At 51.4% G+C, this 13069-nt stretch overlaps 1 protein-coding gene across 4 annotated transcripts in view; it reads right to left on the bottom strand.

The window, feature by feature from the left end:
* CACNB1 (calcium voltage-gated channel auxiliary subunit beta 1) overlaps positions 1 to 2507 on the bottom strand; it is a 105368-nt gene extending 102861 nt beyond the window's left edge. For all 4 annotated transcript variants that reach the window (XM_060256058.1, XM_060256059.1, XM_060256061.1 and 1 more), the window contains exon 1: positions 2413 to 2507. In XM_060256058.1, coding sequence (XP_060112041.1) covers positions 2413 to 2499 — 87 coding nt within the window. In that variant the 5' untranslated portion in view covers positions 2500 to 2507. The remainder of the gene's footprint in view (positions 1 to 2412) is intronic.
* Positions 2508 to 13069: the final 10562 nt, after the last annotated feature.

Raw genomic sequence — 13069 nt, 5'->3', positions numbered from 1 at the left:
GTGGCCTGTTAGCAACCGGCTGCGGAGTGAGGCAGAGACCTTCGCCTACTCATTTAAAGACCCCCATGGGGGCAGGAATGGGGTGTGGGGGCAGCCAAAACCCCAGCATCCCCACCAGTCCGTGGAAAAACTGTCTTCCACAAAACCGGTCCCTCGTGCCAAATAGGTTGGGGGGCCACTGCTCTAAGCTGCAGAGTCTTGTGAGCAAAAATTCTACTTTGTGAGCGACTGGCATTAAAGCTGTGAGCTCCTGCATCAATGAGTGTGCTCTGGGGTCATCCTTCCTGAGCCAACACAAAAACGCGTGAGCCAGAAGCTAAAAATCTGTGAGCTAGCTCACGCTAAGTCAGCCTGGAGGGAACACTGCTCAAGAGATAAAGACAGCCCAAGCTGGACCACAAAAGCTGCGAGGAGCCACCCAAGTTCCCTGCTGTCCGAGTTAATTGGAAACTGAGTCACAGGAGGCGACTGTCTAAGAGAGCACTGGCCAAGCGGCCTACTTTTCTCACCCAGAAACCCAGCTCCAGGCTTTCCGATGCTCTGCCCACCCCACGCAACGACCCCTTGCTGTTTCTCCAGATAGGTACAATCCCCTCCGCCCCTGAAAAAGTCTCTCCGGTCTGGCCTTGCCTTTGTGCTTCTGGAAGGCTGCTTTAATCCCATTTGCTCATCTGCAAGAGAAGGCAGAGCTGCAGCTGTTCAAGGGAAAGTGGAAAAAGAGCTCTCGGCTAGAGAGCAGGCGCTCCTGGGGTCTGGGAGCGGTAGGGTTGCCAATCCCCAGGTGGGGGCAGGGGATCCTCCGGTTTGGAGACCCTCCCCCCGCTTCAGGGTCGTCAGAAAGCGGGGGGGAGGGGAGGGAAATGTCTGCTGGGAACTCTATTATTCCCTATGGAGATTTATTCCCATAGAAAATCATGGAGAATTGATCCGCGGGTATCTGGAGTTCTGGGGGAGGCTGTTTTTTGGGGTAGAGGCGCCAAATTTTCCATACAGCATCTAGTGCCTCTCCTCAAAATACCCCCCAAGTTTCAAAAAGATTGGACCGGGGGGTCCAATTCTATGAGCCCCAAAAGAAGGTGCCCCTATCCTTCATGATTTCCTATGGAAGGAAGGCATTGAAAAGGTGTGCCGTTCCTTTAAATGTGATAGCCAGAACTCCCTTTGGAGTTCAGTGATGCTTGTCACAGCCTTGATCTTGGCTCCACCCCCAAAGTCTCCTGGCTCCACCCCCAAAGTCCCCCAGATATTTCTTGAATTGGACTTGGCAACCCTAGAGAGCAGGGATGGCCCTACACTGTCTGGCACCCTAGACAAGGCTAACATCTGCCCTGCTTTGCACTGGTAACATCGCAGAGAGGTGCCCAATTCGGTACCCCCTGGAAGGCCAGCGCCCTAGGTGATTGCCTAGTGCCAGCGCTGGCTCAATCGGGGACGTCACTTGGGAACGTGCAGGGGAGGGAGCCAACAAGGCCTCGGTGATTCCCAAGGGGAAGGAGAAAGCGAGCTCTGCACGTTACATTCCTTCCAAAGCCCCCCTGTGTCACCCCCAAATACGCAAGCTGCTTTCTTCAGCCGCTGACCACCCCCCTCCAAGCCTAGGGGCTCCACTAGGGATGCTCAGACAGGGCCCAAAGCAGAAATCCAAGCCAGGGGAAAAGACCATCCCTGTCTGGACGGCGCAATTCCTTCAACTGCAGGCAAAGCGGGCCCAGGAAAGAAACTAATTTCGCAAAGCCGAATTCTGCAAGGAGCGGCTGCCGTGCCCGTTGGGGGCCGGCTCCTCCAACGGAACCCCAAAAGAGAAAAGGGAAAAGCACAATTCCTGTCGGGACAGCGCAGTTCCTGCAATTGCAAGCAAAGCGCGCCCAAGGAAAGAAACTAATCCTGCAAAGCAAAAAACCTGCAAGGGGCGGCTGCCGGGGCAGCTCCCGCTTACAAAGCACCCCAGCCTCTCCCCCCGCCCACCCCAAGGTAAGGGAACCAATCCTGCAAAGCCCAATTCTGCAAGAAGCGGCTGCCGTGCCCGTTGGGGGCCGGCTCCTCCAATGGATCCCAAAAGAGAAAAGGGAAAACACAATCCCTGTCGGGACAGCGCAGTTCCTTCAATTGCAGGAAAGAAACTAATCCTGCAAAGCAAAAATCTGCAAGGGGCGGCTGCCGGGTCAGCTCCCGCTTGCAAAGCACCCCAGCTTCCCCCGCCCCCCACCCCAAGATAAGGGAACCAATCCTGCAAAGCCCAATTCTGCAAGAAGCGGCTGCCTGCCGCGCCCGTTAGGGGTCAGCTCCTGTTTCCCGAGCGCCCCCCTTCCCCTAACAAAGCACCTCCGTTCCATCCCAACGTCTGTTTTTTTGCCCCCCCTTTTGCTCGCGCCAGATCGCCCTCTCCCGCCCTCCCCCCGGCCTTCGACTCACCTGGAGGCCGGGATTGTCGAAGACCTCCATCTGGATGTCCTGGCTGGAGCTGTAAGGCGTGCGTGACATGCCGCCCTCCTGCACCATGGAGCTGCCCCCCGTGCGCCCTGGCCGGCTGTCCTTACGCCAGACTCATGGTGGGGTGGTGGGGGGGGAAAAACACACACGAGACCGAGCTGGAGCGCGCCTCCCCCGCTGCGCCCGAAGCCGGGCCGTCTCCTTCAAAGCCCCCGCCTCGCCATGGCTCCCTACTCCCGGGGAGACCCCGCCAGCCGGCGCGCCCCGCACGCGCAACCGCCCTGCTGCGCCCGCCAGTCCTAAGGCATCGCCTGCAAAGGGCTTCCCGGCAACTGGCTGCTGCTGCTGCCGCCGCCGCCTTCGGCTCCCCGGGGGAAGCAAGGGGTGGGTGTGGCCTGAGCCACAGCGGGGCCCAGCAGATGGCGGGGAGGGAAGATGGAGACGCCCGGCCTGCATTTGCAGCCAGCCAGCCACCGTTTTGGAGACCTTGGCGAGGTCCACCTGCCGCTGACGCAGGCTGCCGGAGTCGAGAGGGGAGGCGGAGGCAGGAATCTGGGCCGGCTTCCCATCCAGATCCAACCGGGCTCCCTGTCCGTGTGATGCCTGCCCAGCCGCCCCTAAGCAAACATGGGTGGGAGGGGGAGGGAGTGGAGAAGAACATAAGAGAAGCCATGTTGGCTTAGGCCACGGGTGGCCACGCTTGCTTAACGCGAGCCACCTAGAATACTGAGCCACGCAGAATATAAGGAGAGCCAGTTTGGTGTAGTGGTTAAGTGTGCGGACTCTTATCTGGGAGAACCGGGTTTGATTCCCCACTCCTCCACTTGCACCTGCTAGCATGGCCTTGGGTCAGCCATAGCTCTGGCAGAGGTTGTCCTTGAAAGGGCAGCTGCTGTGAGAGCCCTCTCCAGCCCCACCCACCTCACAGGGTGTCTGTTGTGGGGGAGGAAGGTAAAGGAGATTGTGAGCCGCTCTGAGACTGTTTGGAGTGGAGGGCGGGATATAAATCCAATATCTTCTTCTTCTACTTCAGATGTTTGAGAACTGCAAGACATGGACATCGGATGCTGGAGGGAGGGGGGAAGGGAGGAAGGGGAGGAAAGAAAGAAGATAGTAGGAGGGATGGAGAGACAGAATCATAGAGCTGGAAGGGACCTCCAGGGTCATCTAGTCCAACCCCCTGCACAATGCAGGAAACTCACAAGTACCTCCCCCTCAATTCCCAGGATCCTTATTGCTGTCAGATGGCCATCTAGCCTCGGTTGAAAAACCTCCAAGGAAGGAGAGCCCACCACCTCCCGAGGAAGCCTGTTCCGCTGAGGAACCGCTCTAACGGTCAGGAAGTTCTTCCTAATGTTAACTCTTTTGATTTAATTTCAACCTATTGGTTCTGGCCTGACTTTCTGGGGCCACGGGAAACAATTCCACACCATCCTCTATATGACAGCCCTTCAAGTACTTGAAGATGGTGATCCTATCACCTCTCAGCCGCCTCCTCTCCAGGCTAAACATCCCCAGCTCCTTCAACCTTTCTTCACAGGACTTGGTCTCCAGAGCCCTCACCATCTTCATTGCCCTCCTCTGGACCCATTCCAGCTTGTCTAGATCCTTCTTAAAATGGGGTGCCCAAAACTGAAGACAGTACTCCAGGTGAGGTCTTACCAGAGCAGAGTAAAGTTGATACCATCACTTCACCTGGACACTATACTCCTGTTGATACAGCCCAAAATTGCAACTTTAACTGTATCCTCCAAGCCGCTGGCTGGCCTGGCTTGGAAAAGCAATTAAGAAATGCTTTCTCCAAATCGGTCAATGGGGTGGGGGGTGGGGGCTTTGAGAGCCACACAATATGTATGAAAGAGCCACATGTGGCTCCCAAGCCACAGTTCGGCCACCCCTGGATCAGACCAATGGCCTATCCAGTCCAGCACACAGTGGCCAGAAAACCAGGTGCCATCGGGAGGTCCACCAGTGGGACCAGGACACTAGAAGCCCTCCCACTGTTGCCCCCCACAAGCACCAAGAATAGAGAGGATCACTTGCCCCAGACAGAGTTCCATCAATATGCTGTGGCTTATAGCCACTGATGGACCTCTGCTCCACATGTTGATCCAATCCCCGCTTGAAGCTGTCTATGCTGGCGGCAGCCGCCACCTCCTGTAGCAGTGAATTCCACGTGCTAATCGCCCTTTGGGTGAAGAAGGACTTCCTTTTATCAATTCTAACCCGACTGCTCAGCCGTTTTGTTGATTATATATGCCATTAAATGTCAACAATGTCCTTCAGTTCTCTACATAGGGCAAACAGGACAAACCCTGTGCCAAAAGATAAATGGACACAAATCTGACATTAGGGATTACAGAACTGAGAAATCTGTGGGAGAAAACTTTTAACCTTCCAAAGCGTTCAGTGGGTGACCTCAAGGTAGCTGTTTTACCGCAAAGGAACTTCAAGAACAGACTGGAGAGAGGAACTGCTGAATTACAAATTATTATGAAACTTGGAACAAACACCTCCCCAGGACTGAACAGAGATAATGGTTTTTAAAATCTCATTACATATGCTAAACCCACTCTCCGTGAGTATAGCTAGACATCCACAGTATTCCAATGTATTTCTCTTTTAGAATAGTGTATCAGAATAATGTTTTATATTGACATACTCAAATAAGGGATATTGGCTATTCATCTCATTACATATACCTAACCCATTTTCATTTTATGAACCTATGAAGCTGCCTTATACTGAATCAGACCCTTGGTCCATCAAAGTCAGTATTGTCTTCTCAGACTGGCAGCGGCTCTCCAGGGTCTCAAGCTGAGGTCTTTGCCTGGACCCTTTTTTGGAGATGCCAGGGATTGAACCTGGGACCTTCTGCTTCCCAAGCAGATGCTCTACCACTGAGCCACTGTCCCTCCCCAATGTATGCATTCTTTATGTATTCTTGTTTTCTAATGACAGACTAGAATGATGTTTATAATGTATAGATTGATGCTGATAAGTAAATGAGGTAGCCTACAACTAGGAAATACATGTCCTTCTGTGATTTGCAAAAACACCAATTGGCAGGGCACTTTATTACCTTTTATGGCTATCCAGACCAAATGGCCAAGCCACACTGTTTTATCATGTGACCACAGCCAGTTTGCACTCTTAAACAACAAACTGCATGTATTTCAGCCCACGATACCTGATCCCCTCGTCTGATGAAGTGCGCTTAGAGAGCACACGAAAGCTTACGTTCTCAAATAAAACTTGGCTGGTCTTAAAGGTGCACCTTGTCTCCTGTTTTGATGATGTATACAGTTTTTGTTTCTCCCCACCACGCAATTGTTTTTTTATCCTGGTAATCTTCCTGCAGGATCCACTTAGAACTGGATTGTATGCAAAAGGATCCGAGGTTGCAGGCAGACTCCAAATTACTGGATAGCAATATGCTGCTCAGGGGTCATTTTGTAGGAAAAGAGGTGCTGGAGCTCACAGCGCAACTCATTTGCGAAAGCCATTGGCCTATGCCACACACCTGACATCACCAGAAGATGTACTCAATTATATCCACTCAGCATCAACCCTAAAATGCTTCTTGAATGATAATTATCATACTAAAACCTTACCCCCATCATACTTTTAAAATTACTTTCTCCTCTGTGGCCACAGTGGCTTGAGGAAGATTTCCAGCTGTCTGCTTGATATCTTTTGGTTCTTTTCCATTTTTTTTGTTGGGGGGAAATATTAGAAAGTTTGTCAAATCTGAGAGGTCAGCAAAATTCTCACGGGGGGGGGAGGGTTGAGCAGTGGAGCCCAGAAGCAAGGGTTTTTTTTGGGGGGGGGGGCGATTAAGAAAGGAAGAGCACAATACAATTTAGAGATTCTGGAGCTCCACTCCTGTGAGCTCCTGCCCCAAATGAGGCCTGATGCTGCTCCTTAATCCACTTGAACCACCTTGTTCTCTCAATGATTTATACATTTCCTTCATCGTTACACCCCCCCTTTTTCCCCCCTCCCTTTTTTTCTCCCAAATGGCTTACAACATTCTCCTTTCCTCCATTTTATCATCACAACCAGGGATGGCCAAACTTGCTTAACGGAAGAGCCACAGAGAATAAATGTCAGATGTCTGAGAGCCACAAGACATGGGCATCAGATGTCTGAGAGCCACAAGACATGAGCATCAGGTGTCTGAGAGCCACAAGACATGAGCATCAGATGTCTGAGAGCCACAAGACATGAGCATCAGGTGTCTGAGAACCACAAGGCATGAGCATCAGGTGTCTGAGAGCCACAAGACATGAGCATCAGATGTCTGAGAGCCACAAGACATGAGCATCAGATGTCTGAGAACCACAAGACATGAACATCAGATGTCTGAGAACCACAAGACATGAGCATCAGATGTCTGAGAGCCACAAGACATGTGCATCAGATGTCTGAGAGCCACAAGACATGAGCATCAGATGACTGAGAGCCACAAGACATGAGTATCAGATGTCTGAGAGCCACAAGACATGTGCATCAGATGTCTGAGAGCCACAAGACATGAGCATCAGATGACTGAGAGCCACAAAACATGAGCATCAGATGTCTGAGAACCACAAGACATGAACATCAGATGTCTGAGAACCACAAGACAGGGAGGACGGGAGGGAGAGAGAGATTTAAAAAAGCCACTTTAACTTTAAATGCATTCTTCAAGTCATCAACTGGTTTGGATTGAAAAGTGATTTAAAGAGAGACAAATGTCTTCTCCAAGCTGGCCGATGGGGTGGTGGGGCCTTCGAGAGCCACACAATATGTGTGAAAGAGCCACATGTGGCTTCCGAGCCACAGTCTGGCCGCCCCTGATCACGACTATCCTGGGAAGCAGATTTCCCTGAGAGCCTGCCCCTGGCCCAGATTCACCCAGCAAGTTTTGCATGGCACAGCGGAGACTCCTACCTCTGTTTCCCTGATCCTTGTCTGTCATTCTAACTACTATACCGGGGTGGCCAAACTGCGGCTCAGGAGCCACATGTGGCTTTCAAAGTCCCCGCTGCCCCATCAGCTGATTTGGAAAAAACATTTATCTCTTTAAATCACTTGTCCAAGCCAGCCAGCAGCTTGGAGAATGCATTTAAAGTTAAAGCCGCTTTCTTGCCTCCCCTTCCTCCCTTCTGCCCATCTTCCTTCCTTCATTCATATGAACAGATGTAGCTGCCTTATGAATCAGTCCATCAAAGTCAGTCTTGTCTTCTCAGACTGGCAGCGGCTCTCCAGGGTCTCGAGCTGAGGTTTTTCACACCTACTTGCCTGGACCCTTTTCAGTTGGAGATGCCGGGGATTGAACCTGGGACCCCCTGCTGCTTACCAAGCAGATGCTCTACCACTGAGCCACTGTCCCTCCCCTCCCTCCCTCCCTCCCTCTCTTCCTTCCTTCCTCCCTCCTTTCCTTCCTTCCTCCCTCTCTTCCTTCCTCCCTCCTTTCCTTCCTTCCTCCCTCTCTTCCTTCCTTCCTCCCTCCTTTCCTTCCTTCCTTCCTCCCTCTCTTCCTTCCTCCCTCCCTCCCTTCCTTCCTTCCTTCCTTCCTCAAACATCCAATGTTCATGTCTTGAGGCTCTCAAACATCTGATGTTTATTGAATATGGCTCTAACATTAATCAAGTTACCTCTGCATACCATGCTAGGGAATAAGGGGAATTACAGTGTGCTGGTAAGATAGAACTGTGGTTCTTTAAAAATGGGGGGGGGGGGGGGTTAGAATCGGAACACCCACTTTTTCAATGGGTAAAGTTGGAGTCCAGTGACACCTTTAAGACCAACACAGTTTATTTCTGGGTAAAGCTTTGCCCACCCCATTTCCCCCCTCTTTCGTTATATATGTCTGCATATTTGGTAGTTCTTCCATTCCAAGGTGAAAATGCCCAGTCTGGACGCACTGACCATTCTCTCTCCCTCTTCGCTGAGATTTCTTAAATATTGCCAACTGGCAAGCAAGCTAAATTTACCAGCAGCTCCGAGTGTGACACAGCTTCGTTCCTCTGCAAAATGACAAGACGACGTTTTCACCCCCAGCTTGCTAGACCTTAGCAAAACACGTCCGTAAAAATAGCTGAACTCCTTGACACATTAAGATGAGGTTTGCTATAGCTTAGCTGCTAAAACAGCTCAGGAAAGAGGCATTTGTGAGGAAAGGTTGGCTCTAGACTGTCTTGGAACCTAGGCAAAGCTAACTTCTGTCCCTCCCCGCCCCCCCCGCCACACTGATAACATCACTGAGTCACATCAGCTTGCACAATTTGGTGCCCCCAGAAGGCTGGCGCCCTAAACAATCCCCTAGTCTACCTAGTGGCAGGGACAGCCCTGTGTGAATGGATCTTTCAAGATGGCTAGCTGACTTCTAAATTAATTTAAGATATACTTAGTCCAGTTCTGGAATGGTAGCCATTTTTTTTTTGTATTTGTGTGTGTGCGTGCTTGGAAATTATGGTTGACTTCTGGTGACTCTACTGGGACTTGGACATTTCAGAGAGGCGGCTTGCTATTGCCTGCCTCTGCCTTCCGGCCCTGGTATTCCTGGGAGGTAGGGTTGCCAAGTTTTCCCTCCCAAATGGCTAGAGTGTCTGGGAAAACCACAGAGTTTTCCCAGAAACGCCTAGAGCAGCCGATGCGCAACGTTGCCGGCATGATGACATCACTTCCGGGTGATGTCATTACACCGGCGACGTAGGGGGAGGTTCCCCCCCCCCCCCCCCCCGCTAGCCCAATGTGGATTGGGGATTCTGGATTGGGAGTTATTGTGCTTCTCTGTGTCCTTTATAAAGTTTATATCTCTGCTACCTAATCTTAAACAAGTGCACACACAGCGTGGCCCGATACGGCCCAGCCCAACAAAGGTCTCATTTATGTGAGATCCAGCCCTCGTAACAAATGCGTTTGACAGCCTTGATCTAAATGAATACAAACGTCCGGCTAAACTCCAGGCAGTACACATCCGTGATCTTGCAAAGAGGCCTTAACAAACTTTCCCGCAGAGCAAGCACAAACTGATATTAGAACGGATGGCCCTGATTTTGCCTTCGGCATCCTTAGCTCAGGCGCTCTCGCTGGAGCAGCAGAAGGATGAATTAGCACTGAATTTCCGCTGATCGGTGCTTATCCCCTTGGCTCTCTGGGGAGGTGAGCTCATCCCCGGTGAACACGCGAGCGCCTGTGCGCATGCCAACAGGCTCCTCCTCTGCCATTGTTTCCATCAGGCATCCACAAGGAGGAAACCGCCTGCTTGGTGGCAGCTGCAGCCCAGGATTCCATCGCTCTCTATCGCTTCCCCCGCCAGCAGCCTGGCGCTCTCTAGGTAGCAAGCGACAAATGCGAGGTTGCCACAGGAAAGCAGGAAGGGATAAAAGCGCAGAAGCAGTGGAAAGAAGGGCCCTGCGGGTTAGAAACGGTGCGTGGATAAGTGCGCCACTGAATAGTTTTCATCATGCAGCCCACACGGGAAGCACTGGTTCTTCGCTCTGCGAAATCACAGGTCACAGAGGGGGGGTCTTTAGTAAGTTGTAAAACTTATTTATTGCAAAGCAGAGCACTAACATGGTTCCCGACGTTCTTCTAGCGCAGGGCTGCCCTACCTAGATCAGGGCCAGGGTGGCCAAACTTGCTTAATGTAAGAGCCACATAGAATAAAAATCAGATTTTTGAAAGCCACAAGACATGAATATCAGATGTTTGGGAGCCACAAGACAAGGAAGGGAGGGAGGGAGGGAGGGAGGAAGGAAGGAAGGAAGGAAGGAAGGAAGGAAGGAAGGAAGGAAGGAAGGAAGGAAGGAAGGAAGGGTGGCCAAACTTGCTCAACATAAGAGTCACATAGAATAGACATCAGATGTCTTAGAGCTGCAAGACATGAATGTCAGAGGTTTGAGAGTAAGAAGACAAGGAAGGAAGGGAGGGAGGGAGGGGGGAGGGAGAGAGAGAGGTGGGAGGGAGAGGTGGAAAGAAAGCAACTTTAATTTTAAATGCATTCTCCAAGCTGTTGGCTGCTTGGCTTGGAGAAGGGATTTAAAGAGACAAGTACCTTCTCCAAGCTGGCTAGCGGGGTGGTAGGGGCTCCAATAGCCGCACAATATATGTGAAAGAGCCATATGCGGCTCCTAAGCCTCAGTTTGGCCACCCCACCCTAGACTGTCTGTTTGGGATCCTAAGCAAGGCTAACTTCCGGCACCCTCCCCCTGCACCGATAACATCACCGAGTCACATGGATATGTCCAATTCGGTGCCCCCAGAAGGCCACCACCCTAGGCAACTGCCTAGTTTGCCTAGTGGCTGGCCCAACCCTGTTCTAGTGCTCCAGGAGCCCGCTCTTTACTCTTTCGCCCAGTTGGTGGGTGGATGAGTGAGTGGGTTGGGGGAGGTGCCGCATGGAGGTGGGCGGGGCCGCCAGAGCCACGGGGAGAAAAGTGGCAGCGGAGAGAGCGGAGGGGGGGCCAGGGAAAGGTCCGAGGGGGGGGTTGTGTGGGGGGGCCATCCCCCCCCATGGCTACCGGCCTGTATATGTGGCTCTTTGACACATATTGAAGCTCCCACCACCCCGTCAGCTGACTTGGAGAAGGGAATAATGGGAATACAAAACACGCCAGTTAATACACGAATGCAAAAAGTACAGATCAAACCAGACAGCAAGATTTCTGTCACACGAAGGTTAACTAGAGGATATTCCTCAGAAAAACTAAGCTGTGCCTAATACAGGGTCCTACTTATACTTTCTGGCTGTTATCAGTGCCCATCGTTGAACCTGAGCAGTAGGAAGCATGCTGTGGCGGCACACCAGTTTCAGAATAAGTTTGTGTTCTTTATGCTAGATCAGGGGTGGCCAAATTGTGGCTCTTTCACATATTAAGTGGCCGGAGAGCCAGTTTGGTGTAGTGGTTAAGTGTGCGGACTCTTATCAGGGAGAATCGGGTTTGATTCCCCGCTCCTCCACTTGCACCTGCTAGCATGGCCTTGGGTCAGCCAGAGCTCTGTCAGAGGTTGTCCTTGAAAGGGCAGCTGCTGTGAGAGCCCTCTCCAGCCCCACCCACCTCACAGGGTGTCTGTTGTGGGGGAGGGAGGGAAAGGAGATTGTGAGCCGCTCTGAGACTCTTCGGAGTGGAGGGCAGGATATAAATCCAATATCTTCTTCTTCTCTCAAAGCCCCCACTGCCCCGTCAGCCGGCTTGGAGAAGGCATTTCTCTCTCGAAATCACTTCTCTCAGCCAAGCCAGCTGGCAGCTTGGAAGAATGCATTTAAAGTTGCTTTCTTTCCATCCTCCCTCCTTTGAGAGTCAGCTTGGTGTAGTGGTTAAGTGCACAAACTCTTATCTGGGAGAACTGTGGTGTGCTTTTAATGTACCTTTACTAGGTGTTTATCAGCTTTAAAAGTCTCAATTCAGTTCATTATTAGTCATTGACCAGAACATTTCAGTCATCTAGAAAAAAGTCCCACAAATAATCTGCATGTTAGGATTTGATGACCAGGTTTTAGGTCAGCCATAGCTCTCGTAGGAGTTGTCCTTGAAAGGGCAGCTGCGGTAACAGCTCTCTCAGCCCTACTTCCCTCACAGGGTGTCGGTTGTGGGGGCAGGGAGGTAAAAGGAGATTGTGGCTGCTCTGAGACTCTGAGTATAGGGCGGGATATAAATCCAATCACAGTAGCGCAGAGCGGTAAAGTTGCAGTACTGCAGTCTGAAATCTCTGCTCACAACCTGAGTTCGATCCCGGCGGAAGCTGAATTCAGGTAGCCGGCTCGAGGTTGACTCAGCCTTCCATCCTTCCGAGGTCAGTAAAATGAGTCCCCAGCTTGCTGGGGGGAAAGTGTAGATGAACATATGAACATATGAAGCTGCCTTATACTGAATCAGACCCTTGGTCCATCAAAGTCAGTATTGTCTTCTCAGACTGGCAGCGGCTCTCCAGGGTCTCAAGCTGAGGTTTTTCACACCTATTTGCCTGGACCCTTTTTTGGAGATGCCAGGGATTGAACCTGGGACCTTCTGCTTCCCAAGCAGATGCTCTACCACTGAGCCACTGTCCCTCCCCAACTGGGGAAGGCAATGGTAAACTACCCCGTAAAAAGCCTGCCATGAAAACGCTGTGAAAGCAATGTCACCCCAGAGTTGGAAATGACTGGTGCTTGCACAGGGGACTACCTTTACCTTTTTTATAAATCCAATATCATCATCTTCTTCTTCTTCTCCTTCTCCTCCTCCATCTATTTGCCTGCCTGCCTGCCAGCTGTCAAACATCTGACATTCATGTCTTGTAGCTCTCAAACATCTATGTGGCTCTTAAGTTAAGCAAGTTTGGCCACCCCTGATATATACGGGTGGAGCCTGAGGAGGGAGGGGCTTGGGCAGGGAACTCAGTGGGGTGTAATGCCACACAGAGTCCACTTTTCAAAGTGGCCATTTCCTCCAGGTGAGCCATCTCTGTTGCTTGGAAAACAGTTTTAATCTGAGGAAATCTCCAGTTACCGCCTGGAGGCTGGCAACCCTACACTGAAAAATCCTGTAACAGCAACACACAGCCTGTATCTGTGCTCAAACAGAAATCATCAATTTACCAGCCCTGTCTCAATCCTACAGCCTGTTCAGCCAGAAAGGGGTCTTGAGCAGATGAATCATCTGGGAAA

The sequence above is a fragment of the Heteronotia binoei genome, chromosome 15 (genome assembly GCF_032191835.1).
Source record: "Heteronotia binoei isolate CCM8104 ecotype False Entrance Well chromosome 15, APGP_CSIRO_Hbin_v1, whole genome shotgun sequence".
NCBI lineage: Eukaryota > Metazoa > Chordata > Lepidosauria > Squamata > Gekkonidae > Heteronotia > Heteronotia binoei.
Note: the sequence above shows the minus strand (reverse complement) of the source record. Positions and strands in the feature narration are given on the sequence as shown.